Consider the following 15,084-nt stretch of genomic DNA (forward strand, 5'->3'; position numbering starts at 1 on the left):
GCCGGATCACAGGAATGCCACCGGACAGAAATAAAAAAAAATAACAATTATGAAGGGAGTGTGTTCATTCAGGACCAGAAGGATGGATTTTGCTGGGTCTCGAAGGAACACTTTCTGGGTATTCTGCCTGTCTCCACATGCACTTTATGCATCTGACGCAAAGAGAAAAAGAAACGGAAACTTGGCTTGCAATCAAGGGAGAGAGAGAAGAGTTCCAAGTTGGAGCTTTGAGAAAGAGGTGGTTGGGATATTCATATGATTTGCATACCAATGCTTGATTAGCAGGAAGAGTTTGATATGGTGGTGATCGTTAGACGAACAAGGTGGGATGTGAGGTTTGTCTCTATCTCAGTCTGTGTCTTCTATTTCCTCGTCCCTCTCTGTCCGTATCTCGGTCTTATTATGAGAATAAACAGATTGAGGTGATAACGACGCAGCTCTGTTCCTTCTTCGTTCCCTCACTCTTTGGCAGATTATGGAATAAAATCTGTGCTTTGTTGCGTTCACGTGGGCGATCCCATGAAGATGGACAAGCGATCACTAAATTTAATTAGCACGTATTAGTGAATAATCAGAACGCACTATTCGGGTCTTTTTTGTTTTCTCGGGAGCATGCTGCTTGCATGTGTCTAAAGTGACTTTTTTTTTTAATTAAATATGCTTGACGAGAACGTTTAAATGATATAGTATATTCAAACGTTTAAAGGATATAGTAAATTTAAACGTTTAAAGAATATCACACCTTTTAACTTATATGTACTGTACCTTCTTTAGAATAATAAATATATATATATATATATATATAACTTTTTAAAGAATACATAAATTAGCATTATGAAATTTAAAATTTTCAAGAAATTGTCAATATCATTTAGATTTGAAGTTATCCCAGCGTTGATACAAAGAAATTAATTATATATGACATGTATTTTCAAAACCATGATCATATTTTTAATATGAAATGAATGACTAACATAAAGAAACCTATTATTATTAGCCAGATAAAATGTCAAATTAAAAAAAAAGGGAAAATACAAACGGTCGTGTTAGTGGACAGTGGTGCCTTTTCACGTGCGATTCCAAAATGGGCTTTCTTGGACAAGCCCGTGTGCTTGTATTTGTTCTTGGGGCCGACGGCATTGATGTGGACAAATATGAGATGGCTTGCAGATAAATTAAAAAATGAAAAGGAAGCCCAAAAAGGCTGAACCAGAGAGGGCGAGAGGGGGAAAAAGAAGAAGAAAAGATCAGCTAAATTGTGCTGATTTTATCCTCCACCACCCCAAAAAAAAAAAAAAACTAAATCTTCATCTTCATCTTTGTCTTCGTGTATTGTAAAAGCTCTCGGGTGGAGTACAGTAGTTCTACAGTTCTCTACCCTAACATTTTTTTAAATTTTTTTTAGTATATATAGACAATTTTATAGGATTATAATTTAAAATAAAATTAAAAATGTTTTATTGTGAGCTATTTAATATTAAAATTTTAAGAAAATATTTTCTGATAATGCATTTTTATAATAACATATTGATATATTTGTACCATTGTGCATTTTGGTTCGATGGTGCATTGAAGATTCTATGTGATGCATTCGAAATATTATCAAATTATTTTAATATTGTTAATTTTAATATGTGTCAAACAATAAATTCTAGAATAATTTTTATAAGAATAAAATAAATTATTGTTTACGTTTTTAATGTATTTAGATAATTTCTTGATTTTTCGTGCATTGCACGAATAAAAAATTGTCAAAACAAAGTATTAAAAAGCGTATAAGTGAGTAGATGACACCGCTTCTCAAAAATTTAAGGACTTCTTCCCTGCCATCTACTCTCTTACACAGCTGCATTGGATGAAAAATGTTAAAAGAGACGACGCAGTTAACGCCATATCATTGTATAATGGAACTTGTATTGTCTTGATGGTCTTACTTTTCATAAAACTTGTTTGCCTTCCCTTGCCTCAGATTGGTCCATTGGCGGGTTCAGGACGCTCTAGGAAATTTTCAAGCCTGATTCCATCATCAAGTGTTGAAATAATGCTGCTCTCATGGATATCTCGACATTCCCTTCTAATTTTCAGTTCTATGATGTAATTGTCTCACATGTTGGTGTTTGGGTTAAATATAAAATGTAGCGGTTGTTTTCTCTCTCATTTTTAAGTTTTTTTTTTGGTTTTTAAACTGTATATCTGCACCTTAATCTTTTTAGTGTGTGTGCCTGCATATGCGCGCGTGTCATTTGTATTTTCCTAAAAAATCACATAATCCGGTAAGAACAGTTAGGGACATGCGATTGAATTAATTAATTATAAAGGAATTAATTAATGATAATTTAATAACCCGAACTATTGAAATGTCATGGAAGGGGGATGATGTTTATCTGTAATTGTAAATATAAATAATTGGTAAAATAACCAGTGGGATATAACTTTCAAATCAAGTAAAGTTAGTTATGAATTTACAAGTAATGTTATTTATGAATCAATGAAAAGCCAGTTATAAATAGATAAACAGTTTTATGAATTTATGCTTCATCACTTATAAATTTAAGAATGGTTACTTATGAATTTTAGGAAGATCAATAATAAATTCATAAAAATTCTGTTATAAATAAATATATAGTTTTACAAATTTATACATAACTTGAGATTTATGGATAGTCAGTTGTGAAATAAATGAAAGCTTGTGCATGTATCCAATGTAAGTTGTAAATAAATATAAATAATTTTAATTGTAAGTCAATGATTTAAGGAACTTGTTATGTTTTGTGATATTTATTTACAACTAACTTTTCATAAATTTATAGGTAAATTTTCAAAAATTAACAAATGATTTTCTTAAATTTAAAAGTGATGTTGTATATATCTATAAAATTATCTATTCATTTACAACTAATTTTTTATATATTACAAAAATTTTCCTGAAATTCATAATTAACTTTTTTTTTAATTCATGAACCAACTTCTACTCGTTATTTTAATAATTAAAAAATTTAAATTGCAAAAAATTAGAAGTCTCCACAGGCACCGCATTGAGAAAATTAATCATGGCCGCAGAAAATGATAAATGAAAGTCACGAGAATATCACAACAGGTAATGAATTGGCACAGTAATTATGACGCAGCCACTGTCTTCACCAGCCACCACTCTGTCACACATACACCAAATAAATGCAACAGCGGCAAAGAATGCCCAACCAGACGAAACTCCTGTTTCTGTTACTAATCAATCCATGCTCTATTGCTCATTAAAGATCTCGATAAGAGCATTTTGTTATGCTCTCATGTACTGCAGGCCGGTTTAGGTTTTAAACTTTTAACATTTGACTGGACATTTGAGGATGTTTGGAAGTCAAAATTATTTAATTCTTTTTTATTTTAAGTTTAATTCAAAAATTCATTCAGAAAGTTATCAAAAATCTCTTTTCTCGACATGATGCAGTGAAGTTTTTAAAATGAGTTTTTGAGATATGACTTCACCTAATTTTTTATATGATCACATTATTCATTGTTTTTATAAAAAAAAATTCTAGGCAAGTTTTTGATATATCAAATTAATAATAATTTGATTTCGATAAATTTTTTAAAAAAACAAGTTGTGATAAGACATTATAAGTTGAACAATTAATTATATTAATTTTTAATCTTAATATATATTGAACTATAAACTGTTTATATAATTTTTGTCCAATATATTAAACTTTATAATTTTTATCTTTATTATTTAACATGTCAAATTTTATGTCATTTAAATTTTTTATTGTATATATTTTTCAAATGTTTCTAATATGAAGTATTGTATAAGAGAAATTACAAATCATAAAAATCAATATCTTTTTTCATATAATTATATAGTAAAAAAATTTCATTATACATAATCTAAATAATTTTTAACTTATCAAACTGATTTTTTAAACAACATATCCAAATTCAAATTATGTTATAATAATTAATTTTTACTAAATTGCCTATTAATGAGTCAATTTTTAACATATAGACTTTTGACTAATAGAAAACCATATATTCATTATCTTTTTATAAAATTTAAAAAATTAGTTAAAAGTAGAAAATGTCAACAAATTCTAGCAATTTTTCAAAACAAAATGGTTTAAAGTTAATTAGTTTTTTAATGAAAAAAGAATATTTTATATGATTTGTTTTTTAAGGGCGACTTACTCCATCAGTTGGGGGATGCGTGTCCTGATGTTTTACCTCCTTAACTTATAGTAAGTGTTGAAATTCTGTCCTCTTCCCTAAATTGTAGTGGTAAGTGACTAGAGTTCTTTTTGTTTTTTTTTTTTTTTTACTGGCTTGAAACTGTACGCATGTCTCCTACTTTTGCGTGTGGATTGGTTTGGCAGGTGGGAAGAATTTTGTCTATTCTATTTTTTTAAAAAAAAAGGTTAGACAGAATTTAAAAAATAATATACTAACATATACGAATGTTTCATTTATACTTATACTAGTTTAAAACTAAACGAAGAAGTTGAGGGCCTCAAACAATTTTATATCCCACAGTTCAACATCACACAAGACAAGGCTTCACACTATATGACATGCCGACAGTACCCATGCTCGACTCAACTTTTGAAAAAAGAAATTGTATGAGAATATTGCCGAAAACAATAAAAAAATATTAATTATTATAAAATTTATTAACAACTCAACTAACACCTTACTATATATTATTACTAGTCTTAAATTAGTTATCAATAGACATCTTTGAACGAGACCTTAATTCTTTAAAAAGACAACGTAGGAATTTGGGGGAAAAGTAACTTCCTGACTCAAAATATACGCAATCAGGATTAGAATGTGGCTCCACCTCACCTTCCCTCCAATTTGGCGCTCTATCCAGGGTTTAAAAAACCCTGCACTGTTCCTCTTCGCCCAATTTAATGCGCACTGTGTTCACCGGATTGATCCATATGAGCGAATGCGTCTATAAATCCGTCAATCTTTCTCCCTCCAATCACTCCAACCATCGCCGTCTGCGCGTGGCCGATATTCTTCTCGATCGTGCGGACGACGCCCGCAGCTGCGGCTGTGATCGCACAGGGCAAACCAGCATGGATGGCGCAGGGGAAAGACTGCAAAAAAAACATGATTCTGCACCTATTCATTACTATTCGCCTTGTCGGATCGTTGATCGGTTGTTGGCGATGCTGAGACGGGGCAAAAAGCCAAGGGTTTCGCAGCAGAGGCAGAAGATGCATACAGAGCGGAGAGAATTCAAACGTAAGTCTTTGTCCGAAAGCCGTTCGATGAATGGATTAAACGGCAATGAGGAATCAGGTTAGAAGCTAATTCTCTGCAATAGGGTTCATCTCAATATTTGAGGGTATATTCACTGATTTAGAGGATAACCTCAGCGAAGTGGTAGCCTTAATTGAGCTGCTTATGCTGAGAAATCAAAGTTGACAATGCGCATTCTGATTGGTACTTGCTTTTTGACGGTGAAAGTATCTAACGAATGACTCATTCTTATACTCTTTTTGCCGAACGATAGACTGATTTTCTCCCCAGCATTTCTTAATTAGTTGAACTTATATGGCTGTAATGGCATTCAAAGATTTCGTGAGAATATAACTATTGATATTCATATTAACTTTGGTTACATCCCTCTGCTCTTCAATTACTTCGTTGGATAATCTGATTTTTTCAATAGTTATCACTTTCTAGGTTTAAGTCTATATCTTTAATAGATTTTGTAATGGGAATCTTAAATACTTACAAAAATATCAAGCTTAAATACTTCATTTACCCCTTTGCGATGAAAGCCAGCTCTATTTATTTCGTTCTGTCCTTACTACCACGCGCCCTCTTTTCCTCCATTCTGTTTGTAAGATTTTTCCTGTCTTTATGGTTAAACTTGATGTACTGCAGGACAACATAGAAATGATACATCTTTCAAGTTGGGAGTTACCTGGGGCTTGCTGTATATGATTGCCGCAAGTAAGCATGAGTTTAGCAGGATGGTTGAGTTGCGGAAAGAAATGGAAATGCTTCTCCGACGCACGGAAGAGGAACTCCCCAGGAGAGAGACTATTTTTAAGCCATTTAAACCGACTGACGCACTGTCCTGTTCCATCACTGATATGCGAGACGTTTCAAGCTCTAATAGCCATATTTTTGTTCCATCACGATCAGGTCCAGAAAAAAATACGGCTCATAATCATGTTCAAGAGTGTAAGTTAAGTAAACAAGATGAATATGTAGAAGGAATACATGGACTTGAGGCAGAACTTAAAGTTGAGTTAGAAAGGTTGGAGCTATATTTGGATGAAGAAACTGCTTTCGAAGATACTCAAGAAGAAAGGGTCAAGGTAGATAATCTTATATTTTGATTTATGACTACTTTGTTTCTTATATTTGACTGAATACTGCATATGCGGATGAAAATATCATCTAATGACTTGTGGCTTTGAGAGATATATCAATCAATTCCATTGTAATATAAACTCAGTAAAACCATCCTGTGGTTAGTCAAATCTAGCATGAGTGGCGACAATTAATAGTTTGTGTAGATGTGATCAAATTGTTATTGTGTAAGTTTTTTCTCTTTTCTTCTATATCAGCTGCGCAAGCTCATTTTGCCAATATTCATGAATTTTTTTCACGCAGACACAATCCATGTCCAAACCCGCTATTCATAAAGATTTCCATAAAATAGGCCCATTTTTTAATTAAAACAAAAGCCATTCCTCACGTCCTTCTGTGAGTATGCCTGCATTGGAATACCTGTAATTCCGGTGAAACAAGTATTACATTTCCTTTATTATTTTCATTACACTTGTGAGTTCATCAGCTGTTTTCTTTTTGACATGTTATTAGTTTTGTCGCCTTGATGCGTGGACAAATGGCGGTGCAGAAAGTCAAATATTAGCATTACGAGTAAATATGCTCTCATTTTTCTAACTTTGACATTATTGCCATGTCATCAAATATTATTGAATTTGAAAATTACTCTTTTCGATTGATGAGAGGCACAATCAGATGTAGCCTGACTGCAATGTCGTTTGATACCAAGAGGTGTTTATGTAAGAGTTTACTTTTGATGATTATATCTCACATATTCTGCCAATCAGCCATAGGAGTTTATTCATTTTCTTCTGGTTGCCTAGCATAGGTCTAGCAAAATGACATGCACGTCTCCTCGTGTATCTGTGCTTGCTCTCTGTTATTGGTCTTCAATACTGTTCCTGAGTCTTTGAAAATGGAATTGACAGGTGGAACATATGGATTTGAGCACGAGAAGCAACTGTACTAGTTATGGTGAAATAATTGAGGCTCAAGAAGCAAGTACTGATGTATCTTTTGGAGTTCATCCGATTGAACTAGAAAGAAGGCTACATGAACTACTTGAAGCGAGGCTTCAAGAACAGATAACAGACCTGGAGTATGCTTTAGAATGCACTAGGCAGAAGGTTATTGAGAAAGAAACAGAGGTTACTTGGTGGAAGGACACTGTGCGACTCATCTCACAGCATGTTCCAGAAGCCTCACGATTTACTTTTCGGCTTGATCCCAAGGCTGCACTTAAATTGAAGGCTGAGTTTTGAGCTGTTGGATACCTTGAGAAAGCATGATGTTGATCAAGCAAGTGAGATTGGGTAACTTCTTGTCTGCTGTTTAATGGCCTCCTTCAATTTTTATTGAAGTTCTGGTTTGTCTGCTGAAGAAAGTGGTGTGGAATGTGACCTGCAGAGGCTTTTGCGATGACAAATGAGACAAGGAATGGCCAAAAAGAAGCTAAAATGATTTTTTTACCACTTATAGGTGTGCTACTCAAGATATCTCAAATATCCCTGTATATTTCCTTCAAGTTAGGGATTAATTCATGTGACTGTAAGCAGTGGAATGTAATTGTTTGGGTGAAAATGTTTAAAATGTTGTACTTGCTGAGTTTCTTGTAGAGAGCTGTGTGCTTCGATTTCCAATGGACTCACTCTCTCAAATCTCTTGACACTGGCTCTTGCCCCAGCTCTTGGCGGCTTAGTTCTTTAGGATTCGTTATCGTGTTCAGACCAGATGGATGCATTGTAATTTTCTTCTACACTTGAGATTATTGTTGTCGTTTTTATTATCAGGATGAAAGTTTTTGATTGGGCATGTTACAATCATGTTCTGGCCTTGTTTTTCGTTTCCCGACCTCTCTCTCTCACTTAGTACATGGGAATGGCTCAAGCCATGGACAACAACCAAAATGGTCAGTAACTCGTGCTTACATGCCCTTTAACTAAATCATTCAACATAATTATTTCACACCCTACTGGTGGTTCCAACATAATCATAGTGTCCATGTCCATGTCAAAAACATGATATGCGAGTCAGTCACTGTAAGTGTTGCGTCTACTGGCTAATCTCTCTTTTTTTTCCTTTTAAATAATAGTCTATCGACTACTCTAAACACATGTTTGTATATACTATCTCTCAATCTCACATGGTTCCGAAGAATCACACCCATCAAACAAGGCCATCGCTGTTAGCCTTTGTCAAATCTTGTGCACCAAGCCCTTGAAAGGTTGTATTTATTCTTTAACCAAAGTAAAGTGACTGAATGAGAAAAGTTATTTGACCATTGTCATTTATTTTTCTCTTTTCAGATTTATTATATGTCGATTAAACGAATCTCACGTAACTTAGCATTGGAGTAGACGAGAATTTCTGTTTTTTTTTTTTTCCTTTATTTGGTGAAACGAGAATTTCTCTTTTGGTTGATTCCACTCCACGGCATAAAAAATGGAATAACGATAACGGCCGAACTCGGGTTGGTAGCCCCGCTCAACGGTACGATATAAAATGCGCGTTGATGATGGACCCACCCACTCGACGACCTTGCTTGTCGTGCAATGAAGCGAAGACAAGTGCCGTCTACACCGCCGCACGCAAGAGTTAAAAGATTCTCCGGCGTGCGCACTACGCACCCACGTCCTTCCCACTAGGGGGCGAGGCACCACCATCTTTCTGTTTCGATCTCGTCTCATTTTCATTTGGATTGTTTGGGCTGGAATAACAAGAGAGTTTCATTGCCTCGTCTGAGTGACTCTTTCTCAGCTTCAAGAGCTTCGTGAATCCTGATAAGAAGGTTTTTTTTTTTTTTTGGTCCATAATTTGACAGTTCCTTTTCGATTTTCAATATTATTTCAACAAATTGCAGGCAAACAGATATTGTACGACTGGCGTGAAACCGATCTTAGCTTTTTTATGATATATTTGCTTTCCCGGTCCAAGGCATGCCGGCACCACTTTCTTCACTATTTTCTAGCTAATTTTCTCACCCACCAAACATGGTTGCTCCTTCGTATTGACACTTATCTTGCTTTTCCTTGCCTGGTAATCAACATGTGGTTTCGATTTCGAATGATGATTCTTGTATTTGCAATTTCTACTGGCAGATATAGAATGGCTCTAGCAGATTCAAATACTGACTCGGGGAATAAGTACGCGCTTGATTCAGTGAGGGAGGCGTTGATTAGACAAGAAGATACCATCATTTTTAGTCTCATAGAGAGAGCCAAATTTCCAATCAATTGTCCCACTTACGATAAAAGTTACGCATCCAATTTTAATTCATTGGTTGAGTTCATTGTTAAGAATACAGAGTCGATTCAAGCTAAGGTAGCGATACCCTCACTTCTCTTGGTCTCTCTATGGTTCCGTTCGGTAGCTAGTTTGTTACCCTATCTTGTTTGGTTTTTGTCAAACTATATAGTTATTGAGTTTGCCAAGTACGTTAAGAAAGGTCGTAAGCATTGCCTAAGAAATTCACAGAACATGCGAGTGATTCATTCTTTATTATTTGAGCACCAACATGGCCTAAGTGAGTACTGAACATTGATGCAAATGAGGCCCGTGGTATGTGCTCTATTTACAATAGATAAGTGAGATTATACTGAAAAATTATCAACTTTTAAAAAAATAATTTAGATTCAGATTTAGAAGAAAGCGACCTATGCTTCTGAGTTGAACAGATATTAATTCAATGCCTTTGTCCATAATTAGTTCTCAATCTGAGGATTCCAATATGAGCAGTATATTCAACAGGGTGCCATTTCTAAATTGGTTTTCAGTGACTTATTTTCTAGTTCTTTTGCAATTCAAATTTCGTGGGGATATATGGACTTTAATGGGATGAGGCACGATAAGCATGGTAAATATAAATCTATTGGAACCTGCAGTCTTTTGTTTGCTAATTGAAATTATGCTATTACATTATAGAGTACATGTAATGATACTAGTGTTTTACAGGCTGGTAGGTACAAAAATCCAGAAGAAAATCCATTCTTCCCGGAAGATTTACCGTCCTCAGTGGCGCCAAATTACCCATTCCCACAGGTAATTTATCATAATTCCGATGTCTTTTTCCACTGTCCATTTTACTCGGAAGAAAGATGTTTTCGATGTTATCAATTCCATCTTTAGATTTTGCACCCTGCAGCAGCTTTGATTAACATAAACAAGTCAATTTGGAAAATGTACTTTGATGAGTTGCTTCCAAAACTTGTTGCCTCGGGTGATGATGGCAACTATGCACAAACCGCAGCTTGTGATCTTTCCTCGTTGCAGGTGAGGTTTTATTAGAAGTTGTTATTTTATGATTAGTTTTGTTGGATGAAGTTATTATGCAGAGCCATCTTTGTTTCCACCTACTATCAACGAGAGTATGAGACTTTCAACCTGCTGATGTACTTTGGTCTATCTCTTACTTTTGAATCATCCGAGTGCTTTCAACAGTGACCTAAAGCAGCATTGGTCTTGAACATTTTATTTCATAAACAATCTGTAGGCAATTTCTAGGAGGATTCACTATGGAAAGTATGTAGCTGAGGTGAAGTTCAGGGGATCTCCCCAAGACTACGAGCCTCTAATTCGTGCTCAGGTAATAGTGCTTCATCCGCAGCCACTACGGTGATTAGTGAATGAAGAGTTTTCTATTTAACGTGCCTTATCCTTTGGGAACAAGGAGGGAGGCTTCTGACTGTGAGCATCGTCCTTATTTGCAAGTGAAAGTATATACTGCCAATAACTAGTTTTACAAGATTGTGCTGCTTACTAGTTAATTTTATAGAGCATCGTCCCCAGACTTTTCCTACTTATATTCTATTGTCATTTCCCCTGAAGGAAAAACATGCTGGGCTATTTTTCCAAATGAAACAATGGAAGCTTAGTTTTTGCAGGACAGAGAAGCATTGATGAATTTGTTGACATTCGAGACAGTGGAAGAGACGGTGAGAAAGAGGGTTGAAAAGAAGGCCAGGGTGTTTGGGCAAGAAGTAGGCCCTGATCATGAGGAGAACCAAGGAAAATACAAGGTCGATCCATCCGTGGTTTCTCTTCTGTACGAGAAATGGGTAATACCCCTCACCAAGCTTGTTCAGGTCGAATACCTCCTACGCCGCCTGGATTGAGCCAAATTCAATGCAAAACGTACATGATGTTGTTCCTGAAAACATTAGTCTCTTTTTATGACGATTTTATTCCTTGTGTTGTGGTTCTTTCTTTCTTTCTTTTTTTTTAATATCTTTTTGCCCAATTGTGATTTTAAACCCGTAAGACTAACATTTCTATTTTTTAGCTCTAGTTTCAGAAAAACAACTTCACCTGATTTTTAGTCTGACAATGGTAGAACAATTTTGTTCCCGCGAAAGTTCAAATAGTGTAGTTGTTTGGTTTGTCTGTAAGTTACTCTTTCCGTTCAAAAATATAAGGTATTTTTAACTAAATCGCACCTTTTAATAAAGTGGTTACCTATTTTTTAACTAACCCTATCTTTTCATATTTATTTCTATTAAATATTCTACAATGAATATAAAGTCATTATTAGTAGGAGCATTTTTGAAAAAAAAGGCAATGATTACATCTCAAAATATTAAAAATGCTTTACATTTTTGAATATTCAACTTATTAAAAAATCTCTTATATTTTTGAATGGAAAGAGTAATTAATTAATGTACAATCTAATAAAATATACATGACATGAAATAAAATATACATTTTATAGTCACACGTTGTTAATAGTCTAGTAGTATGTGATGTAGCTCAAAGTTTATTTACTTCACTGGATGTATAAATCCCCAAGTTAGATGCATGTAATGTATACAGATCCATAGTAAACATAATACAGCGATCAAAGTTTAGTTATCATCCCTCTCTTTCGGCTCCATTTTGTTGTAATCTTTCGGTACTTCATGTATGTTCAGATTTAACATAATATATTTGGCTATTTGAGGGATTTTGCTGTTCAGATTTGAAATTTGCTTAAATGAAAGTTTTAGACATGAAAGCTTCATCAATTCCTCTCTTTATTGCTGTGGTTGTGTAAAATCTATATCTTTCAGATTTGGATATTTATATATTTTGCTATATTTCTTGGATATTAAGATGTCATAAGCTTGTAGTTGATTAATTAGAGGTTTGAGGGGGAATTAGAGGAGGAGATTGATAAATATTCTCGCGGATGATATAGTTCTTATAGCAGAGACAAGAGAAGAGGTTAATTGCAAACTTGAGTTATGGAGGAGGACATTGGAGTCGAAAGGTTTTCGTCTGAGTAGAAGTAAGACGGAATATTTATATTGTAAATTTGATAAAGGACTATTCGAAAATAATTTGGAAGTGAAATTGGGAGATCAAATTATACCTCAAGTGGAAAAGTTTAGATATTTGGGAGCCATTATCCAAAATGATGGCGAAATCAGTGGAGATATTTCACATAGAATTCAAGCTGGGTGGTTTAATTGGAGAAAAGCTAAAGGAGTTATTTGTGACCGTAAGGTGCCTAATAAACTCAAAGGAAAGTTTTATCGTACTGCTATCAGACCGGCAATGTTATATAGTAGTGAATGCTGGGCTCTAACGGGACAGCAAGAGCATAAAGTTGGAGTAGCAGAGATGAGAATGTTACGATGGATGTGCGGACATACACGTAAAGATAAAATTCGAAATGAGCACATACGTGAAAAAGTGAGGGTGGCACCTATTGAGGAAAAAATGGTAGAAAATCGGTTGAGATGGTTTGGGCATGTACAAAGAAGACCAAGGGAGGCACCAGTGAGAAGAGTGGAACATATAACTTTGAGTCCGATTAAGAGAGGTAGAGGAAGGCCTAAGAGAACACTCTTGGAAGTTGTTGAACGTGATCTCTTAATTAATAATATTTCTAAAAGCTTAATAAATGATAGAGCACAATGGCGTCTTGCAATCCATATAGCCGACCCCACCTAGTGGGATAAAGGCTTGTTGTTGTTGTTTTCTAATTACTTAGTTATAGTAAAAAATGTGACTTTATTAAATATATACAAGTCCATGATAAACAATGTATTAAAACAAATTATTATTAATTTCTTAGTAGTTTGTTACAAATAAGTAATACAAATATAAATTTTATTAATTAGAGAATAGAAAAGAAGCAAATTGGCCAAGGACTTCTAGATTTAATGGCATCCCACACTCATTTGAGAAAAAGTTGTGGTTTCTATTCCTATGTGGTTAAGGGGCAAGTGTGTGTTACTCTTTCTTTTGGAGTAAGGGTCACTCTTCTCCAAGAACGAATTCAGAACATAAGTTAAGGGGAGTCAAAACTTTTTTTTTTTTTTTTCATTTTTTCCAAGGTAAAAATGAAGAAAAATCATAAAAAATTTGTACCATGGGTGCTTGCCCCCCTCAAATCTATCGCTGCTCTTCTCTATAAGGGAAAGGGTAAATATGTAGGTATATGTGAGGCATGTTTGTATTAATCCATTTCAAAGAAGTAAAAAGAAAAGAAGCAAATTTATGAGTCAAGTGAATAGATCAATTAAACTAAGCCAAAGTTAGCTAACTTTAAATGTGTAGCAGCTTCTACAATTCAGGTCCATTTTTAATGGATCAAGAGAATGACATCAGTCACCCTTAAAAGTCTAATTTTTTATATTTATTAATACAAATTAGCTTGATGGCAAACAAATAGCTTGCTTATCTCACAAAATAAAGAAGATAAATTGAGATACAAGAGCGATATACAAACCAAAAGAAATATAGTGGACAAAAAATGGAGAAAAGTTCGTATTTCTTTTTTTTTTTTTAATTCTATCTTATCTAACACTTCTCCTAAGAAAAGGGTTCCACACACACTTTTTATCTTATCTTCTTTTAATCATATGGACGATGCATCTTGCAATATTTTGTTTCAAGAGATGAGAGGATGTCACTTGATTTTTAAAGTCTCAGACAAATTCTTGTTCTTTTTTATTTCGATGTAAGTTGAATGTTATGAACAATATGCCCATCCATAGGCCTTTGATCATTAAGGATGTTTTAAGGGATACAATGAATCGACATTTTTTTTTTTACCTGAACAATTTATCAATGTAGAACGTATATTATCAAGAATTCATGCTCAACAGGTGAAATGTCTTCAACTTATTGTCCTGGATACGCAAAGGTAGGATGAAAAGTACATGGACGAGTATAAAAATCACAATTAAAAACTCTGATCTCAAAAGTTTAAGATTTATGAATATTTTATAAAATATGATAGTGTTTATAACAGTTCATCTCTAATTAAGGTATTGACTACTTAAACGTGAAAGCATACTTCATGTACTCTGTGACTGTCCCCTTGCTGCTAGTTATTGGTGCAAAGTAGTCAACACAAGAAAACAACTTGCTTTCTTTGGGCTAGATCAGGATCAATGGTTGAAATGGAATTCAGGGATGCTAGATCAAGAAAGGAGTGGGGCTGAGCAGCAGAGTTCATGATTAGCTGTTGGGCTATATGGAAAGGAACGAACGAACGTATTTTTTATGGTAGGAATATTTTTACTACATCACTCTAAGTTAAACTCAATTAACTAAATTTAAAGAGAGTAATTAAATAAATTAATATGATGTGTGGTTAGAGGGGTCTAAATTGTATAATTGATTATGATTTTAGTCCTAAATGTGGGTTCAAAATGAAGTCAAGTTCCGGGGGGATCAAAAGTTAAGGAAAAAGTGAAGAAAGGTCTTCTATACCACATGTCGCGTGAAACATTTAGAAAAAATTTAAAATTATTAAAATAATACATATAATTATATAAATAAATTATAAGTTTAAAA

At 34.1% G+C, this 15,084-nt stretch overlaps 2 protein-coding genes across 6 annotated transcripts; both read left to right on the top strand.

Annotated features, from left to right (window-relative positions):
* Positions 1 to 4,821: 4,821 nt before the first annotated feature.
* Positions 4,822 to 8,086, top strand: LOC129303966 (protein POLAR LOCALIZATION DURING ASYMMETRIC DIVISION AND REDISTRIBUTION-like). Of its 2 annotated transcripts, XM_054943566.1 has the most exons (4): positions 4,822 to 5,298; positions 5,890 to 6,329; positions 6,838 to 6,897; positions 7,233 to 8,086. In XM_054943566.1, the coding sequence occupies exons 1-4, from the start codon at positions 4,902 to 4,904 to the stop codon at positions 7,563 to 7,565; spliced, it is 1,230 nt and encodes a 409-aa protein (XP_054799541.1). In that variant the 5' UTR covers positions 4,822 to 4,901; the 3' UTR covers positions 7,566 to 8,086. The 2 variants fall into 2 exon arrangements, with proteins under 2 accessions (XP_054799541.1, XP_054799542.1); XM_054943567.1 differs by lacking the exon at positions 6,838 to 6,897 and having other exon boundaries at positions 4,823 to 5,298.
* Positions 8,087 to 8,822: 736 nt separating this feature from the next.
* On the top strand, positions 8,823 to 11,653 carry LOC129303196 (chorismate mutase 2). 4 transcript variants are annotated; one of them, XM_054942330.1, is made up of 7 exons: positions 8,823 to 9,091; positions 9,164 to 9,296; positions 9,402 to 9,624; positions 10,255 to 10,341; positions 10,429 to 10,572; positions 10,793 to 10,885; positions 11,175 to 11,653. In XM_054942330.1, the coding sequence occupies exons 3-7, from the start codon at positions 9,409 to 9,411 to the stop codon at positions 11,412 to 11,414; spliced, it is 780 nt and encodes a 259-aa protein (XP_054798305.1). In that variant the 5' UTR covers positions 8,823 to 9,091; positions 9,164 to 9,296; positions 9,402 to 9,408; the 3' UTR covers positions 11,415 to 11,653. The 4 variants fall into 4 exon arrangements, with proteins under 4 accessions (XP_054798305.1, XP_054798303.1, XP_054798301.1 ...); XM_054942328.1 differs by lacking the exon at positions 9,164 to 9,296 and having other exon boundaries at positions 8,826 to 9,091; XM_054942326.1 differs by lacking the exons at positions 8,823 to 9,091; positions 9,164 to 9,296 and having other exon boundaries at positions 9,303 to 9,624.
* The last annotated feature ends 3,431 nt before the right edge of the window (positions 11,654 to 15,084 follow it).

Source organism: Prosopis cineraria, unplaced genomic scaffold (genome assembly GCF_029017545.1).
Source record: "Prosopis cineraria cultivar Desert tree isolate PC_DT_omini unplaced genomic scaffold, ASM2901754v1 PC2, whole genome shotgun sequence".
NCBI lineage: Eukaryota > Viridiplantae > Streptophyta > Magnoliopsida > Fabales > Fabaceae > Prosopis > Prosopis cineraria.

Excerpts from the sequence above, each read along its gene's own strand:
- LOC129303966 (XM_054943566.1), top strand. The coding sequence starts at position 4,902 with ATGCGCACTGTGTTCACCGGATTGATCCATATGAGCGAATGCGTCTAT. Across the intron at positions 5,299-5,889 it reads AAACGGCAATGAGGAATCAG|GACAACATAGAAATGATACA; the intron begins GTTAGAAGCTAA and ends GATGTACTGCAG. Across the intron at positions 6,898-7,232 it reads GTCAAATATTAGCATTACGA|GTGGAACATATGGATTTGAG; the intron begins GTAAATATGCTC and ends TGGAATTGACAG.
- LOC129303196 (XM_054942326.1), top strand. The coding sequence starts at position 9,349 with ATGTGGTTTCGATTTCGAATGATGATTCTTGTATTTGCAATTTCTACT. Across the intron at positions 9,625-10,254 it reads CAGAGTCGATTCAAGCTAAG|GCTGGTAGGTACAAAAATCC; the intron begins GTAGCGATACCC and ends AGTGTTTTACAG. Across the intron at positions 10,886-11,174 it reads AGCCTCTAATTCGTGCTCAG|TTTTTGCAGGACAGAGAAGC; the intron begins GTAATAGTGCTT and ends ATGGAAGCTTAG.